The sequence below is a fragment of the Sparus aurata genome, chromosome 16 (assembly GCF_900880675.1).
Source record: "Sparus aurata chromosome 16, fSpaAur1.1, whole genome shotgun sequence".
NCBI classification, from domain to species: Eukaryota; Metazoa; Chordata; class Actinopteri; order Spariformes; family Sparidae; genus Sparus; species Sparus aurata.
In genome coordinates, this window is record NC_044202.1 from 3,006,682 (window position 1) to 3,030,151 (window position 23,470).

Consider the following 23,470-nt stretch of genomic DNA (forward strand, 5'->3'; position numbering starts at 1 on the left):
TCAAAAATAACCCTGACTGTGCATTTCTAAAAGTTTGTCGATCTTGTAAGAAACTCGTCCGGTTCCTCACGTGTTCTCTGGAGAGGAGAAATAAAAAAAAAACCACATGAACATCACACTGATCAAGACACATTGTCTTTATTTTGCAGTGGGAATACAAATTCAAAACACAACCATCCATGGAGCATTCACACAGCTTATTATATTTTTTTTCCAGTCTCGGTGTGCTTTTTTTTTCCTTTTTTTTTGTACAAGCGCGTCTCGGAGGAGAAACAGCTAAAGCCTGTCACAATCAATGCAGTTAAAAAGGCGACTTAAGAAAAACATATTTGGAAACAAAAAGAGAAGAGAATGCATCACCTTTGCAGTCACAGAACACATTCCTGTCATTTGCAAAAAAAAGAAAAAGGCAAAGCAGTTACAACAAACCGTGACTAAGGAACGTAACAAAGTGCGCTTAAATAAAAGAACTTTTTGCTAAAGCTCAGTAAGGAAGATATTCGCTTTCTCGGTGGATCAAACATATCCAACCTCTTGAGCCGTCATTTATCACCAATCATCAATCATATCATCAATCAATCTTTGTCCTGCGTTGTACGATTGGTTGGTGGATCTAGCGGGAAGTTGCACCAGCTATCTGTAAGTTCAAACGTCCTGTAGCTTAGTTTGAAGACAGACTTGGAGATCGGCCACATATCCTCCAGATGGCTTGTTTGGTTACATGACAGCATCCAGATTTATGGATATTTATCTTTCTGACAGCTTGTTCACACTATGTGACAAATATGACAGTGTCATCGGCGTAAAGACAATTTTCAAGGTGCACGACGTGAAAGTAAAAGTGTCGAGAAACACTTGAAAATACATAATTTCTGTCGAGTGACGCTCATCAAAAATACAGTAATTTAGGGTCGTGGTTTGTGCCAATGCTCATGTCTAAAGAACACACACATCCTCGATTTTGTGGCGTGTATCAGGCTAGCAACAAGAAAACCCATCAGATAAATAAGTTGTGAGGTTTAGTAGTAGTTGCAGCCTCAGTACAGATGGTAAGAATTAAGAAAGAGCAGACTTTAAACTCAAATTTATAATAAAAACTTGCATTCAGCTGGTGCAACCGGCCTCTGATCGTCAAACTGTAACCCGACAGAAGCTCCAGAGTATTTGTCGAACTTCACACCACACGCAGCATCTTCTTCAGGCTCTTCGCCACCATAACGCTAAATTCAAGGTTCAATTTGGAAATCAACTTTGGTTCAATGAAATACAAAGACAAGACATTCCTCAATGACTACATTCAATCTGGGAGAGGAAAAATGAAATCTTGACAGTCTGCGAGCCACTCGCTCCACCTTCTGTGTGAATGCACCGTCCTGTAACCTTTCAATCCCCACTGGTTCTGAATCTTTTAAACTCTTGACTAATGGACTCTGGCGCAGGTTCAGATACTCCCCGTGACCCCGAGCTGCTTTTAGCGGCTCCAGCTGAGAGTCGGGGACTAAAGAACGTCTCTGCGGAGACGACGGGGGATAAAGGCTGGACGAACTGAGAGGTTTAAATATTTAAATATATCAATCCAAACCACCTATTAATTTAATTATCATACAAACATATTCCTGCCTTTTTTTCTGAATAACTGACATCCCCATCATCCTCTTCTTTTTAAAAATTGTATATAAATAAAGGTTTAAAATCATTTAGGATATTTTTTCCCCCTTCTTTTCAACAAATCCCATAAAAGACCAAACTTATAGTCACTAAATCCTCACAATACTTGGATTATATATAGATTAGCTGTTGGTTTATGTCTTTTAATGGGATTTCTTGACATTAACGAGAAATTATCATCCGCCTTATTCTTTAAAATGTTGGTCCAAGACTTTTCTTTAAGTACAAACCAGTCATTTGACAAACTTCCACACTCATGCAGGGAAATACTAATTAAAGTAGAAATGTATTTGCCTTTTTTTTCTAAACCTATAAAATCGATTTGTCCTTTCTTGTGTAACGGCCGCAAAAAAATGCATCACAACTCTGTTGATCAATTCCAGCTCTTAAAAGGTGCGATATGTAAGAATAATGAACTAATATCATCACCAGATTTAGAAGAAATAGCAGTTGTGTTGGCGTGACGTCTGTATGTTGTGTTGCAGAGATATCTACGGACGATAGCATGCTAACCAGCTAGCCTCGGCACGTCTAGCCCCGAAGCAGTTATGCTAGCGAGTCCGGACCGCTAGCTGCATAGCCGACCAATAGTTAGCGGCAGTTAGCAATTACTCTAGCAATTATTTTCTTAATTTTGTTTCTGACACTGAAATTATCAAGCGAATGTGAAGTAACATCAGATTTAACATTTACGTATTGCGTTTCGGAAAGATCCGATGAAGTTAGCATGCTAACCTCGTGCTACTACCCAAAGCTCCCAGTCTCGTCTGCTAGCTGCGGCGCTAACTGAGCTAATAAAACGCTTCCCCCACCTTCAACCGGTGGTCAATTCTTACATATTGCACCTTTAAATTATTCAGAAGTAAAATCGTTTTGGGACGAGGGCCCGTTTTTTTTTATTTACATCACAGAATAAAAGGGAGTAGTGTTGATATTTGGGAATCTCTAAAAGGGTAACTCGCTCCATCTCTCTGTTAGACATTTAGAAAATGGTGCTTTACCACGCTGCCATCCTCCTCTTTAAATTTGTACTTACGAACCACAGAGTATAAATTTGTACGGTTGCCAGAACGCCCACTCACGGAGGCGCCGCTAATACTGAATAATAAAAAATAAAAAAGGACGCTAAGATGACAAGACAGAAAAGGATCTAAGTAACATTTCTCCATATAGTGTAAAACTTCTGATAAATTATTCAAAAACAAGTGTTTAAAAAGAGGAAGCAATGTACAGAAATGCATCGAACTGCGAGGAGTAAATGTACATATCTTCATATATATTACTGCATACAAAAAAGAGCATGTGAACTTAAGGTGTGTTCGGGTTGGTTTGGTCTGAGAGAGCATAAGGTTCGCTGTGAGAAAGCATCTGTTGCAACAACAACAGCCAGGCAGGCAGGCAGGCAGGCAGGCAGGCAGGACGGCAGGCAGGCTGACGATGTTTAATGAACGCTGTTTAATCTAATTTTCTCCCGTATGAGTCAGCTCTGTACCCAGGAGGCCGAGCTGCAGGCTACGTGCCAGAAAATGCCTCCAACAGCAGCTTAATACACATAAAAAGGGTCTGTGGGAGTTCACTGGAACACGTCTTTGTGTTTTCAAAAAAGCAGTGATACACGCGACAACCCCCCTGCTCGGATGAGCAACAAAGATTTGCTTCGGCTTTGTTGCTTTAATTACATTTGTGTAACTTGTTGCCGGGGAACTATTGAGAAGTTTGACGTTTTTTGCGTTTCGCACTGCAAGTCAGAGGAAAAAAACCGTCCCCACAGAGCTGAGAGCGGCGACGGTCCGCTGATGAAACGTCTCCTCGGCCAAGAAACGTCAGCCTCGGTTAAACTTTACAGGATCGTCAAGCTGTCAACAGTCAATAAGATACCGATCCAAAAGCTCCTCTCTTTTCCTGCTGAGGTATTTTTAAGTCATGAGTAAGTTGGCGAGCGACGCGAAAGAGAAACTGATTAGAGCCAGAAACACTCAATCTTCCACTTCTTGACAAAACAACCTCACCTCAAGGTTCATTAAGCAGCTGTGAGGTGCGGATCTTTCTGAACACTTCAAGGACTAAAAATTTACGGTTGAAAGTTTCTTCTTGACCTTGTGATGGAAAACCAAAACAAAGAGCTGAAAGATGCTAAAATGCCCTGTAGAGTTAAGGGAAGCAGGGTGAAAATGATTGAATCTCCTGAACAGCTACTGAATAAGTTGTGATTGAAATTGATTCTGAAGTCAAGAAGCAGCTTTACAATTAAAAAAAGTCTCCTGCAGAAGTGAACGCCACAGAAACCGTCTCTTCGGGGAGCAGTTCGTTTGTTTTTAGAGGTCAGCAGGGAGCTGTGTGGTAATTGAATCGCCTCGTTATTCTGTTTTTGTCCGTTGAATTTCAGCTACTGTTTCTCTGATTTCGGAGAGAAGTCCCATCAGCAAAGGCTGTTTGCAGTGCGAAAGCACGACGTGACTCATTTTATTGCCTGCTGCCGAGAGCGTTGTCAGATTGTAACCACAAATTATTGACCAGAACACCACCACCTTTAGTCTAAATACTGATTCGAAAAAATGCCTCGATTTCTGACAAAGTAGTGCAAATTCCTCGCGCCGATTAACGGCCGAGGTGCTCTCCGTAAACACATTCGGTGCTTCTGCGTTATCGAAATGAGCGGCTGCTTGCTCCTCATTCTCTCTCTGCACTACAAGGCTGCTTTTACACCAACCGGCTCAAAGGGAAGGGTGAAAATAAAGGCACAGGGATTTTGGACTTCTCTTTCAGTCCTTTCCCTCCCTCCCTCCCACCGTCTCGAGCAGCAGCAGCAGCTTCGAGAAGTTTCTAGAAGGCTCCGTCGACTGCGATCACCATCAATACTCTCTACCGCACAGGACCCGACTGCCGGCCCTGTGAGCTTCAGCCTTGATGTGTCAATCCAGTGGATATCTACGCCTCAGCCTCCCCTCGTCTTCCTCTCCCCGGGGAGCTCTCACAGTCGCACTTCTCCGTCAGTAGAAAGCAGTGGGTAGAAAACAAAAAAACCTAAAGCAGCAGCAACAGCAAAATATCGCCTCCTCTCTCTCCTCGATCTCTGAATTCAAACCTGATCCATTTATAGCCTAGCGCAATCATACAGAGTCACAACAAACATTTGAAGCACGTTACAGACTAACAGCTACACAAGCAGCGAGGGGAAGGGGACTTTTATCTTTTCAAACATCCTGCGTTCTGTTAGACAGCCCGCTCACCGCTGGCTGGCAGGCTGCCTCAACGTCTCCACACAGATTTATAGTTTCCTGCATCCGTTATCGATGCCTCTGTGACGAGGATCGCCTTTTTCTTTTAAACCCAGCCACCAGAATAAATGTTGGCGATCCAAGTCTCTGCAAACCACAGATATGTTGAAACTTTAGGTTTGATATGTTGAAACTTTGTTTTTTTTAATGATCAATTTTCTATATCATGTTGCGACAACGCTGTGCTTGTGATCTGGCACAAAAAAACATATGTTAAGCGTTTGCAAAAGATGATGTTTTGCCACAAAAACAGCTGGAATTCTTCCTGACGTCTTGTTTAAAATATCCAACTAACGATGCTGGAAATTTCTCTCCAAATCTCATTAAAATCTCAGATGTTGTTGCCACTAAAACGTCTGAAGATTGTCCAGATGTTTCTTCACAAATATCTTGTGTTGTTGGCGCTTACACAACAGAAATTCTTCTGACATATCATCAAAAATATCTGATTTTGTTGCGTCTAACATGGCTGGAGATTGTCCCGATGTCTCATCATAAATATCCAGTTTTGTTGGCGCTAACATCTCAGAATTTTTCCAGACATCTCATCAAAAATATCCAATATCGTTACCACTAACACGGCTGGCAATGCCTCTTAAACACCGGTCTCTTTCTTGGCAGCGATCTTGCCGAGCTGCCGTACATCGTCTGGACGTGATATGACAAATCGTAGAAATGCTGATATGATAAGACAAAAAGAAACAAATCCAGGGTTTACAGAAAACTAAGATGCCGACGTTTCATTCTGTCCACTGGGCTGCTTTTATCTTTTTTTTTTTTTTACTTTTTTATTTGACCGGTTGCCCGCGACAGCTGTGGCGTGCGGGCTTTAGAGAGAGTTTGCCAAAGTCGTGTGAACTGGAGCGCTACCAGAGCCGCGGACCAAATGCTGAGGGGATAAACAGGGTCACGCAGGAGTGGAGGCTGACCTTACATCAATAATGCAAACTCCCACTGTTCTCCCTCTAATCACGTCTCTGTTTAAACACAGATTGCCTGGCTGCAACACCAACCTGATGCTGGTGAACGCAGCCTCTCATGTTTCACCTTCTAAAATTTCCCCTCCCAAAAAAATCCCTCTCGATTGTGTTAAAAGCACATTTCAATGCGGATTTAATTTAATTTCCCATTCGACATTTGTTCCCGCCATCTGCTTTGCCAAAAAGAATCGGATCAAATGTGATTTTAATACAAACTGCAGGGAAATAAATGCAAAAATCTCCTGCAGTTTGTAGTTTGAGGCGCTTTTTTTTTTTTTTTAGATATTTATCACCCAAAATCAGCACTTTTGTCAACAGGTATCAGCGGCAGTAGACGACTCTCTCTAATTAGGTCACAGTATTTAACACATGCACTGGCTGGCTCCGTTCACCACTGACACTCATATTAAATCAGGCCAGACGGGCACAGCTAAGCAATCCATCGATATCAAGTGCAGTCTGGAGGATACGACCACTATAACAGGCATTATTTAGTGCTTTGGCAGCAGGCTTCGACGACCACACACCAAACACGACGACGACAGACGACTACTCACACACACACACATTCACACACACACACTCATACGTCGGGAGAGTTAAAAAGAAAATCTTCAAAAAGCACAAAAAAAAAAATAAATGTCAAAGTGTTTCACAAAAGGAGTTCTGTGTTGTTGACTTCTCAGCGGGTTCGGCCACGACTACCACAAAGAGACGAAAGAAAAGCGCTGCTGCAGTGCATTCTGGGGGTTTGAGTCAATATATACAGCCCATGGAATGACAACGTTTCTTTTTTTTTTTTTTAAATTTACACTCATTATCAGCTCCCTCTATTCCTGCAGCGACGGTCCCATCCGGTGTCCCCGCCTAGAAACACGGCCACCCGACTGTGATCCGTGTTTTCGACTGGATCAATACTCCCACTCGTCCGTCTTCATGTCCAGGTAGTTGAGAATGTTCTGGGCAAACTTCACCGCCTGCTTCCTCGCCATCTTGGTCATCTCGTCGCCCTGCGGGTCCACGGCGTCCAGCGCCAGCAGCTGCTTGGTCAGCAGCTCCTCCAGCATCATGTAGCTCTTGTCGGCCCGCTTACCGTCAAAGCCGAGCACCTGCGCCTGGAGGTCCGACAGGCTCCCCAGGACCAGCCACACGGAGCGGTGCGATGGATGCTCATGGGGGCCCGGCTGGCGGCGGGCCAGGGCCTCGCGGAGGTCCAGGAAGGTGATGATGGCTTGGACCTCCACCACGGCGCGGCGGCGAGCCTCTCTGATGCACGGGTTCTTGGCCGTGTCCACTGCGTCCAGGTGGGTGAGAAGGCTCTGCAGCTCGGCTTTGGGCCTGAAGCTCAGGTCGCCCATCACGCAGTGGCGCAGGACGCCCTCCCGCAGGTGGGAGACGTGAGCTCGCACCGCCTCGATCTCACGGATGGAGTTGTTCTGCGCCAAGTCGTACCTGAAGAGACAAACAACAAGTCAGTTTTTCTGCGATAACCATCTTTACTAGCTGTACTGTCAGAACCAGGCAGGTTCTGGCACCATTATTGGTACTTCTAGTAATTTTCTGAACTTTTAATACAGTTTGTACGTTTATGTTTCTTAGAGTCTAAACATTTTGGATATGATGATGCTGATTCATGCTGATTAGGGTGATTATTATAAATGTTCTGATATAAAACATGTCAATAAATCCTTTTGTTTTATTTGTGATGCCAGTTTTAGTTTTGTTTAGTTATCACAGCTTGTGCAGTCGTTCTTTCTGACACCTGTAAACAAACCTGAATGTGTAAAATCCATATTTTGTCCTTTTCTGATGGCGTAGAATGATTTCAATTATCTTTGATAATCATATTATTGAATTATCCCCCAGATGAAGGTTACCAGATTGGCAAACTTAACCTCCTGATATTTCAATGAAGAAATAAAGCTGCAGCGTGGCGCCAAACGGAGGCGTCTGAAAGCGTTGGAGCGGAGGAGGCGAAGAAAGATCATTATAATTAATACCACCAAAATAAAAGCACAAGTCAAGCGATGTCCTTTTAAATCCATCCGAGGTTTGCTCAGGATTATTTTAGGTAGATATGTGATATTACTCATCATCTAATATGTTCGAGTTCTATTTTCGGATAATATCTTTTTACTCCGACTCGCCTCACAGCTGCAAGTAAACAAACATTCAAATGCGGAGCGAAGAATCATAAACATGTTTATTTTCAGCGCACCGTATCCAACGCCGACTTCCTCCAACTGAAGGCCAAAACCAGGCAGCACAAAGAAAACCGTGTGAGCAGAGTGGTGCTTAAATCGGCGCTCCAGCCCGCTGTTATACATAATGAAGTATTTCGGTGGGCGTATTATTGCTATCAGTGCCTCTCTGGTGAGTCTAATTCACTCCTGACAGAACAGGACGATTCAAATCAAAATTCGACAACAATACCAACATTACCCTCCTTCAATTCACCACCGAGGCTGCTGCAGATGTACAGTAACACCAGCTCATGAGTAGTATAGACAATGTTCAAGTGGTACTTCCTGATGGGAGGAGGTACAATTAATCATCTGAAGACATTTAGCAAACTGGTGATAGACATGTTTTTTGTTTTAACTATTGTTATGAAGTAAATGTTGACCGCACAATGAAACAGCGATAGAATAACGACACCATCTGCAAACCTTCACGATGTTACTCTGTCAGCCACCGGGCACGAATGATTGGTCATCGTTGGAGACAAAAATATTAATAAACTTAACATGTTTTGTTGTGTGCTTTTGGAAGTTGTTTCTCTGAGGAAAAAGGGAATAATCTGAATGTTTTAGCGTCAGTGGTGGAAACAATAATACCAGCTGGAGACGGTAGAGGAGGCTGAAGTTGTCTGTTTCTACTTAAAGCAAAAGTATCAGAAATTAACTGACTTCTCTTCTTCTATAGCATAAATTAAACATCTTTGGTTCTTAACTGTTGGTTGGACAAAACAACAAAACAACCCCTTAGACTTACAGGCCAAAACCAGGGCTGCACGTTCAATCAAAATACTAATAATTCTTTGATCAGAAAGAAAAAGCTTTATAATGAGGTACCGTAGTGCTCAGAGACGTCCTGACCTACAAATCTTGTTCTCCAGATGTAAGAAAACATGTTATTTGGTCCAGAAGCCCAAAAAATGACACATCATCACGATTTCATGAGAAAACACTCAGCAGATTAAAGGTGCAATATGTAGTTTAAGGATAAAAATTCAATTCAAAATGTATTCAGTCACGAAAACAAAGAGAGTTTGATTATCTAGTTTGTTTAGGCAGAAAAAAAATCAGTGATGATCTTCGTGCACCTTTAATCAATAATGAAAGTACTCATTAGTTGTGTCTTACCTGCGAGTGTCGTCTCCCTCCCCCTCCAGGTCCAGATGTTTCAGCAGCCCGTTGATCTCCTCCACGACCTGTTTCCGGTAATTTCTGATCGCTGCGTTCCCGGAAACATCCAGAGCGTCCAGCTCCACCTGCATCTCCGTCAGGATTCGAGACAGGTGGGCGCAGCTGTCCCTCCCGCTCAGACCCATCAGCAGCGCCACCAGCTGACTGCGCGCCACGCTCACCTTCACCATCACCTGGTTGATGCGGTGCACGGCCTCGTGGGTGTCCCCAGACAGCGGCAGGGAAAGGGTCTGCTGCTGCGTGCGCCCCTCGATCACGTCCTGCACGGCGCACAGGCGTGTCAGCGCCCGGTAGCGAGCCTTGCGGAGCGGGACCCTCCCCTCGGTCTTGACTTGGGTGAGCCTCAGTATGATCTCCTGCAGAGCATCCACCAGCTCGTCGTTTATCTCGGCCACTCCTCCGTCACGTTGAGGTGCCACCACGCGCTCGTCCACCAGCTGCCGAGCCTCGTTGCTCAGCTCCTCGATGGCCTGACGAGACGGATGAGAGGCGTTCTCCTCCAGGTAACGCAGGAGCCCCTCCACTTCCTGCGCTGCCCTCTTTCGCGCCCCCTGCAGCTCCGGCTTGCCCTCCGTGTCCACCTGGTCCACCTCCAGCAGCAGCCGCGTCAGATCTCGCTCCAGACGCTTGTAGTCTCGGTCGTTCTGCAGGCCGCTGAAGTGGCACACCTGAGGCCCCAGAGACGCCACCTCCTTCTGGACCTCGTACAGCCGCATCATGGCGGGGTGCTGCGGATGATAGGGCTGCTGCTGATGATACTGCTGCTCCATTGGATGCTGCTGCTGCTGCTGCTGCTGTGGACCGCCATGGTCCATCCTCTTCCCGCCATCAAAGGGCTTCCCAAACAGGCTGGAAAAGAAAGGCAGCATGAAAGGAAAGTCAGAACAATGAGCGACGATTCAGAGCAGAAACAAGAGACTCAGCAGAGTGCACATTGTTGTCTGGTGGCCAGAATGGGTGGATTACTTCAGAAGTTTCTTTTCAGATACTCTCTGGTTGAACAGGACCTTCAACTAACATCTGGATCTCTGCCAGAGCAGCTGGCATAAAGACAAATCTCTGTAACCTCCGCCAAACACTGAAATCTCCATAAACTCCAAGGGAATTTACAGCAGTGTGGTGGGATGTTAATGCTTTCAGCCCTGTTAGCCCTCACATGCTATTAAATATGCAAATGATGTGTAAACAGGAGTGAGATCTTTGTAAAACCTCTGTCCACATCTCTCCAGTGAGAACAAAAGCACCAACACACACAATACTTTATAAAACATGACCTTTTCATAAAAACACGATGGCTGCTGTGCTGCACTGGAGACAGTCGCCCACTCAAACTAAAAAAAAAGAAAAAAAAAAATCACAGACGAAGAATCAGCCAAGCATAACGTGTTGAACCTCCAGTTTGCAGACGTCTCTGTCATGTGTAACATGTCAGGAAATCCAGCCTGCGGGTTAAAGAGTCATTAAACATGAATATAATCCGTGTTCAGTGTGAGCAGCGCCGACGCTCCACCGCTGCGCTGTCGACGGCGCTTATCTGTGGGCAACGGTCGGGACAAAACTGAACAAATGACCCTGCGATCTATCAGATGTTGTGTGTTCAGATGAGAAAGACGAGTTGATCCAAAGCTGTTCTGTTAAACTAACCACAGATACAAAGATCCTGTCTGATACCGAAACTTGGATATCTGCAGATACGGACACTAAAAAACTGAAACCAAACCTTTTTTTTATGTCATGTTGGTGTCGATGGATCGATCAATCAGACTTTGGAATCTGAATGGGTGGATGGATCGTTTGCATTTGCCTGCTGCAAGTTCATGTTAATCATTTGCAGACACATGCAACTACTGATGTATCTGTAATAAGCTTATATCGACCAATGTTTCAGTCAGTCCTTCTCAAAGTCCTTCTGTTTTTGTGGAACTCCACTTGTTAAGGTTTCCGCCTGGTGCAGTTATGTAATTCCAGATGTTTCACCAATTGTTACACTGCAACTAACAATTGTTTTCATCCCGCCTTCATCTACAATTAATTGATTCATTGTTAAGTTTATTAAAATTGACACAAGAGCGACATCTTCAAATTGCTTCTTTTGTCCAAACTCAAACGCTCTTCTTCATAAATGACAGAGAAAAAAAAAAGCAGCAAATCGTGACATTTTAGAAGCTGGAACCAGGAAATATTTAACATTTCTGCTCAAAAAATGACTAAAATGACTAATCAAGTATGAAAATAGTTGGGAATTAATTGTCTTTTGATTGACTAATCGATTCATCAACTAATCATTGCAGCTGCAGCCTTCAACGAGATTTTAAGAGTGTCCAGAGGAGGTGAAGAGGAGTTTCTTTTTAATGCAATTGATGATACAAGTGCATGGTCTGTTTAATTGGAGCGACTGACCTTTAAAATCAAAACACTACTTAGTATTAATAAGCAGAATACTGTGGCAGAACGACCCCACACACATAAACAGTGTTATAAATAGTGCATCGCTTGTTAGATACCGTGGACGTCCCTCTGCTACCGTCAAATCAACCCGATCTTGTTTGATACGAGAGAATAAAAATGCACAAAACCAGCAAACAGAGAAATCTCATCCTGACCTTGACCTCTTTTGTTGAATCTGCTCTTATTCCTCATCAGAATATCTAAAAAAAATAAATCAAATCGCATCCCAGCACAAGCAGAAAATGCCCGCTCGATATATTTTCATTTGAAATTCTCCTTTTTCTCGTTACAATCGTGCGAGAAAATGAATGAGGTTAACCTACATTTCGCCTCGGATAGAAGAACACCCACATGACAACCAGTCGGAGTATTGCTGTGCCTTTCTATCGGGCTCGGTGGCCGACATGTCGATGATGCTGTAGCGCTCTAATCCGCATAAAAAAGGATCCCGCCTGCACATCAAGCTGGAAAACACAGCCGAGGAAACAAACGCAGCTGACCAACACCCAAAAATATGAAGCACTTTAGTCCGTCTCCACACATGTGCAGGAGAATTCGGTCAAACGGCCTCATAAAGTGTGTCACAGGTGCCTCGAGCTGTGAAGAGTAGTCCCAGCTCAACAGTACTTTAAATATGTCATCGGAACAATAACAAGCTTCTTAAAAGTTAAATTACCTCTGAGGCAAAATGTCTCTCTGATGTCAATTTGTGTCTCTGTAGTTGTTTTGTCTCTTTGTAGTTGTTTTCCATCTCTTTGTAGTCACTGTGCTCCTCTTTGTCATTTTAAATCTCGATACAGTTGTGTCTCTGTAGTTGTTTTAAAATTACTTTGAAGTTGTGTCTCTTTGTAGTCATGGTGCTCCTCTTTATAGATTTGCATCTTTCTGTTGTTGTTTTCCGTCTCTTTGTAGTTTTATTTGCAGTTGTTTTGCATCTTTATGTTGTCTTTTGTGTGTCTTTGCAGTTTTGTCTCATTGGCATCAATTTGTGTCTCTTTGTAGTCACTGCGTTCCTCTTTATCATCTTTTCAGTTTTATTCTTTTTGTGGTTGTTGTGTCTCTCGCGTAGTTTGTATTTATTTTGCATCTCCCTGTAATGATGTCTTTGTTTGTAGTTGTGCATTTATTTGCATTAATTTGCATCTTTATGTCATCTTTTGGAAGTTTTGCATCATTTTTTTGAAGTAGTCTTTAGTTTTTCTTATTATTATCTCTTTGTAGCTAGTTTGTGTCTCTTTGTAGTCATTTTGCATTTCTCTGCAGTTGTGAATTTAGTATATATATTTGCACATGTTTTGCATATTTTTCTTGCTGTGTTGCATCTTTTTTGTAGTTCAGTCTCACTGATGTCAATTTGTCTCTGTAGTTGTTTTTAAATTTCTTTGTAGCTCTGTCTCTTCGTAGTTAGTTTGCATCTCTTCGTTGTCATTGCCCGTCTTTTTGTAGTCCTTTCTGAATGTGGTCTCAGTACTTTCAGGGGTCTTTCAGCAACATTTTGCAGATGAAGCACATCTCTCTGGTGCTGCTGTTGGATGTAAAACTGCATCTGAACTTGAGTATTTACTTCACACTGAAGATAAAGAGGAGCTGTCCGAAGCCTCTTGCCTCAGCAGATCCACTCTGACACTCCTAAGCAGAGATCGTACACCAAAAACTCCAGCACATTAAAAAAAATATCAGGGGAAGACATAAAAAAACAAAACCAGGATTGGACTTGGTTGGCCGAAAATAATATGCATTTAAAAACGTGGATCAGGATTCTACTTTTAACTGAGCTCTGTGACTTTACAACATTAACGGTGATAACAATCGCTTCAAACGGAGGCTTTGGATCAGAAGTAATAGATCAGTAATCCATCCATGATCACAATACAAGCCTCGAGTCCGCTGAAGTGAAGAACAAGTTTGGATTTTCAAAAATCAGAGACAAAGGAAAGAAAAGGAAACTGTGACGGAGGAAACAACCGCTGAGCCCACATCAAAGTGAACTTTCTATATCTTCAGGCTGAACGATAATACCGAGGATTAAGATGAGGGAAAGATTTAAGTTTTTTGTAAAAGAACATGGCTTCGGGGGGGGGAGAGAGAGGTTGCATCATGAGACATGCTTGTCGTTATCCGCCGAGGTGCCTGTAAGCAAGATGAGACTGTTGCATATGAAACACCGGAGCCAGCAATATGATGATTTGTTATTCACGGCATCAATAACGCTTATTAGAAAAGACGGGATTATGCATCAGCATTGCCGAAAGTACTTTTATGTAAGAGGGGGGCGAGGGGATGGGCATTTCCAGAATAGTGGATGATGAAGAGCTTACAAATCTGAGTATTTATTAGGATAATCTCAGCAAAATCCACTCCAGCCTGGCAAACACCTCATCCCTTAATTTGATCCAAGAGAGACAAGAAGAAGAAAAAAACAGGGGGTGGACTGGCTCCAGGCTGATGTGGGATCAGCCTTCCTCGCACATGAGCCACACAGCACGAAGAGCTAGCTGAGCTGGAGGTAACATGCATCGAGCTCTGCTTCAATCTGCACCTTCCTCATGCATCTCCAGGCTGCCTGCACCGGTCCCTGCACTGCTTTGCGCATTATGTCACCATAGCAAAAAAAATAAAAAATGTTATCCAGCTGTGAGCATATGCATCTGTAGCAGAAGCTGCACACACACACACAGACACACACACCACACCTGCAGATCTCACAACACACCTCGATGCATCTCCAGAAGCTGTCATCAGCCACACACACACACACACAGAGCATCGTGTCAAACAGCATCGTTAGCTCACCTTTTCAAAACTCCGAACACATTCGCGCACATTGTTACGGATGTCTGTTTCCATCAGCCAACGCAGGGCGGTTTCGTGGAGCAGAGTGGCATCCAAATGTCGGATAATCCCTGCAGGATGAGAGGTGTGTGTGTGTTTGTGTGTGTGTGGGAGCGATGATGCTCCGGTCAGCCTCGGCTCACTGACTGACTGACTGACTGCCTTGACTGCGGTCGGGGCTGGTGTCGCCCCTCCCACAGACTATCCGAGGGGCTTCCTCCCGCTTCTAAACAACTTACTTAACCCACAGAAATGTCACTGAAGCTCACAGCTGGTTCTGATCCATAACACGAGCGTGATGAAGCAGAAGCTGAGCCACTGCCCGCCACGTACAGTCCTCTGTGAATACCATTGTCTGTGTCGGAGCGGTAAGCTAGCTAACGGATGATCACCTGACTCTGCCCCACCTTGGCCCAATAACTTCGTGTTATTTATTTATCTCTTTATACATTAACATCACTTTGTCACTTCAACACTTTCAACTCTTACCTGCATAGCCAGCGTACAGCCATCTGAACCGTCAGGGAAAAGTGAGCAGCTCCTCAGATTAAAGCTAAACATTAGCTTACCTAGCTACCTTCTAGTAGTTACTTTCCGGCTCCCGTACATGAACTAACGCGGAGTTTCTCTCCGGATGTTTGGGAGGAAATGAAACTATTTCACGGACGTTGACTCGAGTTGACGAATAAAACGCGCGAATCAGTGTTTAGTTAATGTAGAAATAATTCGTACTGGCGTAGAAGAAAACACACCAACAGTTTTTTTAGCCCGCTATCGAGTGATCTGTTTTTAACGCAGTGTAAGTTTTGGTCGACCAACTTTGGATGCGCTCCATTTTGTATTACAGTCGTGCCGTTCTTCACGTGCCGGCAAGGGCGGAGTGGCAGTACTTGGAATACTGCGCTTTTAACCTAACTAGAGGTGACATTACAGATTAATTTATTGGTTTGTTCAATATTAGACTTTCTTTAATATTATACATATTTAAAGTTTATGATTTTATCACATTTAATCTTATAATTTATCATATTATTCTAATATATAAGATATTTTTGGCAGGTATATGGAAGAAGAAATGTTGGGTGGGTGGATATTTGGATGGTTGATAAACTGGGCATCGTTGTTTGTACATTTGTTGTAAATACATTTAAGAATTTGTAGAAATAATACACGATATGGACAGGGATAGATACGTGTTACTTAGACATACTCCTTTTCGTTCATTGTTACTTTTGTTTTAGTGTTTTTTTATTGTGTTGTTTTCATTTCAAGAGTTTATGTTTTTTTGTTTTTATGGTGCTCCACTATATCGTATTGTATCTTAAATATACACTGACAAAACATTTGATCAGTTTGTTAAAGTGAAACTCTCGGCAAAATGCGACCGAGGCTTTTTTTGTGATTGTATATGAGTCAAACCTTTTTGTGTAAAAGCATAATTACGACGAAAGAGGCACTTTTAAGATTTACCGTATTTTCGTTTTCGGGTCAAACTCATTTTCAATGGGAGTGCATGGGGCACTTTTACGATAGCATCAAAATCTCTATTTTTAAAACTGTAAGAAGACTCGACACAACATGAAACTTTGCTCGTAGTATCACCAGGGTCTCTACACATGAACACGAGCACTGAGAACATTGTTTGTGTACACAGAATTTACTAAAAAGAGAGTTTTTGAACAACTCACGTTAGCAGCAGCTTTTTCCTCTAGCCGTTGTCATGACAGCTGAGACGTGTCAATGAATGTGACGTAACATTCCTAAAACTTAGTTCCATATAAATGCAGGATAATTCGTTGTTTTGTCGTTAGCGAAAAACAATATTGACCTTGAAGTAGAAAAAGGAGCCTCATATAAGAAACAATACTAAAATAAAAAGCTGGAAGACAGTAGTTCCACCTTAACTGTCCTCCAGGTTACGTCACATTCTGAGATCATACTTCTCGGCTACCATGACGACTGGGAGCGCAACAAGCTGCTGCTAACGTGAGTTGTTCAAAAACCTTCTTTTTAGTAAACTCTGTGTACACAAACAATGTTCTCAATGCTCGTGTTCATGTGTAGAGACCCTGGTGATGCTACCAGCAAAGTTTCATGTTGTGTCGAGACTTCTTACTGTTTTAAAAATAGAGATTTTGATGCTAGCGTAAAAGTGCCCCATGCACTCCGATTGAAAATGAGTTTGAGTCGAAATCGAAAAAATACAGTAAATCTTAACTGTGGCTCTTTCGTGGTAATTATGCTTTTACACGAGATTGACTTTTATAAAATTCACAAAAAAAGCCTAGGTTACATTTGGTGAGAGTTTCACTTTAATAAGAAGCATATTGTCAACCACTATCAGTTTGTATACCAGCATCTGGTTGTTATCTCCTTTACAAATGCACCAATTAACACTGAAGAGGACTTTATAAATACATTAAAGTGGGTTGTAATCTATTAATTTGAATATAGTGCCTATAAAAGCTCAGTAGAGGTCAAATTAATGATTTGAGTGTTAAACTAATTTAAAACTGTGGTCTTATTTTTTGTAAATGTACTTTATATGAATATTTCCATTTAATGCAACTTTACACTTGAACTCCACTACATTGTGACAGCAAATATAAACAGCCTCTTAGATTCAGATGAATACAAAATAAAAATCAACTGATGAGTATGAATGAATCCACCCAGCGGTTGATCTTATATAAAGTAATTCAAATGAATTCCTCCCTCACCAGCTGCAGTATAATGTATACTTTGATGCAGAATATTTAACACTGTAGTACAGTTACCTCTAGTAAATAAAAGTCATGAATATTTTGAATATAGCTGAAGTGGCGTGTTAAACCCCGCCCTGCTGGTTCATTCCGGTGAGGTTGTGGAGCCCACCCCTTGCACTAATCACGTGATCACACTGGTGGTTATGGACACAGAAGGACATGAGCTCCTCTGTAGTGTTGTGTAGGTTAATGTAAAGATCAGCTTCTCTGTACATGAACTAACTATCTGATGTTAACAGCAGGTTAGTGTCGGCCCATTAAAGATGGCGTCATCAGCAGCAGCAACATGGAGGCTCCTCAGCTCTGTCAGCCTCCACGCTCCTCTGCGCCCACACCTCTTATCAGCAGGCAGCAGTCGGCTGTGCAGCTCCACACAGACAACACAGCAAGACAAGAAACCAAAGGTTGGTGCAGAAAATCATAATCCTCTGAAGCATGAGCAGAATACAGCCATTACAGCAGATTATGTGACTGTAAAGGACCTGACAGCTGCTTCGGGTGAAGCTTTTCAATGAGCCTGTGAGTGTTTACATGATGATACTCCTCCTCCTCCTGCTGCTGCTGCTCTGGTTTTTATTTACTGTATAATCGTTTTAAATCAGCAGGGTTTACAGCAGCAGAGGAAGAAAATACAAGGGATGCACCGATGACAGGCCTGGTGGATTATCAGCCGATATCCATCTTTTATCTGGTTATCGGTATCGATACCGATAAAATAAATGTGCTACTTCAGCTCTGAACATCCTCTCACCTACAACACCATCTGACTGTGAACACATCACAATTAATACCCTTTAAATTCTAACTAATTAAAATCTGTAAAGTAACTAGTAAGTTCCTCAAAATTATACTTTAAATCAGTACTCGAGTAAATTATACTTTTCATTCCATCCATAAAGACCATAAAGTCACTTCACCACTGGAAATATCTGTACTTCATTATAGTCTCACTATATTTGCACAAAAACTGCATATTATGCACAAATATCCTCTCAGGTTCTGTGTTTTGTATAATATCTCCTCAGGCGTTCAGAGTTTTCCAGGTGTATCTACCTGTTTTCTGCTCTCTGAGTGTTGGATCGCGTCCTGCGCCTCGCTGCTCGCCTCATCGCGCCTTCTGGTTAGACATGATAAGCAGGTTCCTGTGATCCAGCTTCCTGTCGAACCGTGTGACATCACTCGTGTGTCGCCTCAGGTGATGTCACTCCAGTCGGCCTAAATGTCAGCTGAGTCCAAAGACTTTAAATTTGAAAATGAAAAGGTGTGTTGTTGTGGTTTACCAGACCAAGCTGCTCACCTGCTCGTCTCTGCTGCAAGCGAAAGTAGCACAACACATCCAAATCTCTGAGAGAACTGCTGGGGGTGCATTGTGGGTAATGTAGTCTCCAGGTTTTGCCTCTCTGAGCACTTCATCTTATCAGTCTTAATGACATCGCACAATAAATTAGGGTCTTATTGGCTGTGTTTCAATCAGAATGGGTGGTACAAGACTTTCTGTTTCCCTCTGAAGGTAACAAAGTTTACCTGACATTAATGATACTCAGAAGTAGCACTACAATTAAAGATTTCTTCTTTCTCTACTTTGTGTGTCGCTGCAGAGGTCTCCCTTCAGGCCGGTCCCCAGCGCCACGCACGACTGGATCGGCCCACCGAACCCTCTCTCCAACCTGCGGCCGATCGTTTACCACATCCCTGAGAACGAAACGGAGCTGGAGAAACGCCTGCGACACCTGAGGCAGGAGACGGAGGACTGGAACCACGACTTCTGGACCAAGCAGAACGTCACCTTCAGCAAGGTTGACATTTTAAGAGCGTGTCACTGTGCTGTTAACGGTCTTATCCTGATTCTCCTGCAGTCAGGACACTTCAAGCATTGTGTTTACAAAGTTGTGTTGTTGTTGTGTTAAACTTGAGTTTATTAGCAATATATGCAACAAGATGAACTTGACACAAAAATCTCAATATCAAAATCATTTCAGAGCTTTTTGTGGAAAAGACTTGCAGCGTCTTTCTGATGCTTAGAAACAATCAAGGGTTGCTTTTCTTACACATTGAAAAGTAAGTTACAGAAGTCTAAATGGAATTAAATAATATTATGGTTATTATCATCTACATGTCAGTTTGAGTCTCAAAGGCTTGAGTTCACCTCAGAACTAATCTGATACTTCATATACTGGAATAAAGTAAAGGAAACAGCAATTTAAATTGATCTTTCTCTTCCTCCAACTGTCCAAAATATAAAATATCCAAACATGTTTTAATTTATAAGGTTAATTAACACATAAAAAACAACAAATCCTCACATTTGAGTTTACTGTGTACATGTGTGGGCAGCAGGATGGCACAGTGTTGAAGTGAAGCCTCTGAATCAGCAAACATCCTCCCTGCTGATGCTCCTCTGAGTCCCTGCAGGCTGACCTCTGACCTCTGACCTCTGACCTCCCAGCGGAGGTCGAGCTCCCTCATGTGGATTAGCATCACGACATCACCGTCATAATTAAGTCTGCGGTGTCAGTGAACGTTGATTACTCTTCCCCCTTACGCTTGAAAGTCCTTTAGTTCACCAGCAGAGGGCAGCATCGCACAACAAAACTGTACTGACAGAGATAACTATATAATCAAATGCCTTTGATATATATTTATATTTTTATTGTCTTTCTTGTCCAAGGAAGTATGTTCAAAATCTGTAAAATGACGGTTGTACTTTGTATCATCTGCATAAAAGTAGATTTTCCTTCATTTTAGACAGAGCCCAGTCGATAATCGATATTTGGGGCAGATGCCGATACTTCCCATATTGTCATATCAGCTAATACACACGTTTTCACAGGGAATTTAGCGATTATTAATGACCCCAAGCATCTTTTTCTGCATTATAAACTGTAAAAATATGTAAAATTATTGGCCAACTGATAATATCGGTCGGACTCCAGATTTAAAGATGGTCACAATCGAGTATCTTTGCATCTAAAGTCTTGACAGCTGGCTAAATAACCTGTTATTTCATAGGTGCACTATGTATTTTTGGCATTCTGTTTGTAAGTGTGTGTAAACTCCTATGAATTAATAATTGTTCTGCTCTCTGCAGGAAAAAGAGACATTCATCATTTCACAGCTGAAAGCGAAAGGCCTGACTGTGCGTGACGAACAAGGTGAGCACGTGCAGCTCCTCAACAAGCTGCATTTTAAAGCTTTGGTGTCTTATTCACAGCTTCAGACCAAAATACTCTCTCCTGAAGCTCTTCTAAGAGGATTAAATTCTTGAGCAGCAATAAAAACTCTATTTTCACTCGGTGCTTTTGCATAAATTTGTTAATTCATTCACAATTGATGAGCCAGTCTGTCAGAGCATGTTAGAAATGAAGACTTAACACCGTCGACTCAACACCTCAGTGAGCTGAGGAGATTTTGTGTAGCAGCTGCTGATTTAAACAGGATCTTAATGAGAGTATAATGTTTGCCTGCTGGGTCTTCTCTCCCCCCCCCCTCAGGACGGCGGCGGGCCCTGAACAGTGAAGAAATGGCGGTGTTTTACAAGAGCTTCCTGGACAAAAACAGAATACGACATGCAAATTATAACAAGTGAGTTGTTTTGCAGCTGGGTGGGTCCCACGGTGCCGCCGGGTGGGTGGGTTCATCTCCCTGCGCTGGAGCTGTGGGCTGTAAATCGACGCTGTTATAAAAAACTTGTGTGCAGAGAACAACAAACAGCGCCGGCTTTGAGGAGCTTTTTCTGTGAATTAGAATTGCAAAGTGGCCGACTTGTTCTTCAGGTTTGTGAATCCTGCGTCAGAAATAGACGTTTCCTGCCCACACACATCACCTCCGCAGCTGCTTGTTTTCTTTATTTTCCTGCGAGTGGGATTGAAACTCTAACTTCTGATTTGCTCGACTGCGTCCGTGTTGTTCCTGTTATTGTGTCAGGTTAGAATCAGAATCAAACAGATAGCAATGTTTCCCCGTCTTCTCCGCCCCGGGTCTTATTGCTTTCTTGGCTCCGGCAATTTAAAATCTTTATGCTGAACAAATGAGCTTCAACGCAGCAAAGCTTTTATTGCTTCGTGCTGTGCGGTGAAATATCTGTTTATCTTCTTCTTCTTCTTCTTCTTCTTCTTCTTCTTCTTCGTCTTCTTCTTCTTGTTCTACTTCTTCTACTATTTCTTCTTCATCATCTGCTTCTTCTTCTCTTCATCTTTTTCTTTTTTTTCTTCCTCTACTTCTTCTTCTTCATCTTGTTTCCTCCTCTTCATCATCTTCTTCTTCTTCGTGTTTTTCTTCTCCTTCTTCTTCATCATCTGCTACTTCCTTATCATCTTCTTCTTCTTCTGCTTCATCTTTTTTCTTCTTCACCTTCTTCTTCTTATTCACCTCTTCTCCTTCTTCATTATCTGCTTCTTCTCTACATCTTCTTCTTCTTCACCTTCTTCTTCTTCATCTTGTTTCCTCCTCTTCATCATCTTCTTCATCTTCGTCTTGGTCTTCTCCTTCTTCTTCTGCTTCATCTTTTTTCTTCTTCATCATCTTTTTCTTCTTCACCTTCTTCTTCGTCACTTTCTTCTTCTCCTTCTTCTTCATCATCTCCTTCATCTTCACCTTCTTCTTCTTCATCTTGTCTCCTCCTCTTCATCATCTTCATCATCTTCGTCTTCTCCTCCTTCTTGTTCTTTATCCTCTTCTTTTTGTCCTCCTCCTTTTTCACCTTCATATTCTTCATTTCCTCCTCCACCTCTTCCTTCTTCTTCATTCTTCTTCCTCCTCCTCCTCCTCTTCCTGTGACGAGAGTGTAGTATCTGAAGTCCAGCTGGCTCAGAAATACTCTGCCATGTTTTTTTCCTGTGTGTATTTCAGGCGCTGAGCTGACGGGCTCAGCCAGACGAACTTATATTAAGTCCAACAGTTAATGAGCTTAACTTCTCTACATAAAACTGTTTTTATACAAATTAAAATGACACACTTCAGATTCTCACTGCTGCAGTATAATCTATAGTAACACCTCAGTTAATTCTTTTCCCTTCTTTCTATAGAGAATGGTACCGACGTAACTTCACCATCACGCTGCTGATGGCCCGAGTCGCCCTCAACAACATGTGGAAGACAGTCAGCGATCGATTCAGCAGAAAGAAAAACAACACGCCGAACACATGAGGAGAAATAAAATACACACCCGCCTACAGATCTGTGTTGTCACCGCTTCTTCTGATATTTCCAGGAATTACTGAACTTTCAGTCTCATCTGTTTCTTCTAGTTCTGACGCCTGATGGTTGATTTGATCAGATCTCAGCTCCGGAACTGAAATACGTTTCCACAGCCCACTTGAGACGAACAGAAATATGAGCTGTCGATTTGAATTATTCAGCCTCTACATCTTTTCTTATGATTGCACTGAAAATACGTCAGAAAGGAGATTCACGTCAGCAGGATGTTCCCCTGACACACCACATGTAGGCTGTTAACACCTGCCTGTCATTATTATTCTGTAGATTTTGTTCTGATTCTTGGAGGATTTGCAGATGTTTGTTTTGAAGTTAGATCTCGAGACTTCTCTGGGAGCTGTGTTGTTTTTATGTTTATTGCAGCAACTGATGAAGGAGAAACTGTTATTTGTCTTAAAGTTTTGTGTACATGACGCTCAGTTATTGATGCAACGTACGAGAAAAAAGACATACAAATATTTTGAGTTTGGATGTTTGTAATAAACTAAAGGATTAAGCGTTCCTTTATCGCTTTAGTGTTGTTGATTCAAAATCCCTAAATGTGAATATGAGCTGCAAAGGAAGAGGATGATATATTGTAAGCTGAGAAGGAACTAGTAACCAAAGCTGTCAGTCAAATTAGGAGCAGAAATACAAAACCGTCCTGTCTGATGTGGGTGCACGAGCTCAGCCACACCTTTTTACGCTGGATAAACGGTATAGAGCCATTTTATGTTTTTTTTTAAAACATTTTAAGATAAGTCCCCAGCTACTTCAGTTAAGTAGGAGAATCCTGTGAAGCTCCAGAAACCTGATTTTCCGTCATCATTGGGGGACGAGGAGATAAAAACTGAATTTCCATTGTTTTGGGGTGAAAT

The 23,470-nt window shown here is 42.4% G+C and overlaps 2 protein-coding genes across 5 annotated transcripts; one reads left to right on the plus strand and one right to left on the minus strand.

Moving 5' to 3' along the window:
- Positions 1 to 115: 115 nt before the first annotated feature.
- bag5 (BCL2 associated athanogene 5) lies at positions 116 to 16,450 on the minus strand. Of its 4 annotated transcripts, XM_030443818.1 has the most exons (4): positions 15,124 to 15,494; positions 14,596 to 14,705; positions 9,292 to 10,203; positions 116 to 7,378 (listed from the first exon to the last, which is right to left on the minus strand). In XM_030443818.1, the coding sequence occupies exons 2-4, from the start codon at positions 14,625 to 14,627 to the stop codon at positions 6,838 to 6,840; spliced, it is 1,485 nt and encodes a 494-aa protein (XP_030299678.1). In that variant the 5' UTR covers positions 14,628 to 14,705; positions 15,124 to 15,494; the 3' UTR covers positions 116 to 6,837. The 4 variants fall into 4 exon arrangements, with proteins under 4 accessions (XP_030299678.1, XP_030299680.1, XP_030299679.1 ...); XM_030443820.1 differs by lacking the exons at positions 14,596 to 14,705; positions 15,124 to 15,494 and adding an exon at positions 16,323 to 16,450; XM_030443819.1 differs by lacking the exon at positions 14,596 to 14,705 and having other exon boundaries at positions 15,124 to 15,493.
- Positions 16,451 to 17,494: 1,044 nt separating this feature from the next.
- Positions 17,495 to 23,115, plus strand: coa8 (cytochrome c oxidase assembly factor 8). Its single transcript, XM_030443821.1, has 5 exons — positions 17,495 to 17,803; positions 18,998 to 19,195; positions 20,488 to 20,551; positions 20,891 to 20,981; positions 22,424 to 23,115. The coding sequence occupies exons 1-5, from the start codon at positions 17,663 to 17,665 to the stop codon at positions 22,542 to 22,544; spliced, it is 615 nt and encodes a 204-aa protein (XP_030299681.1). The 5' UTR covers positions 17,495 to 17,662; the 3' UTR covers positions 22,545 to 23,115.
- Positions 23,116 to 23,470: the final 355 nt, after the last annotated feature.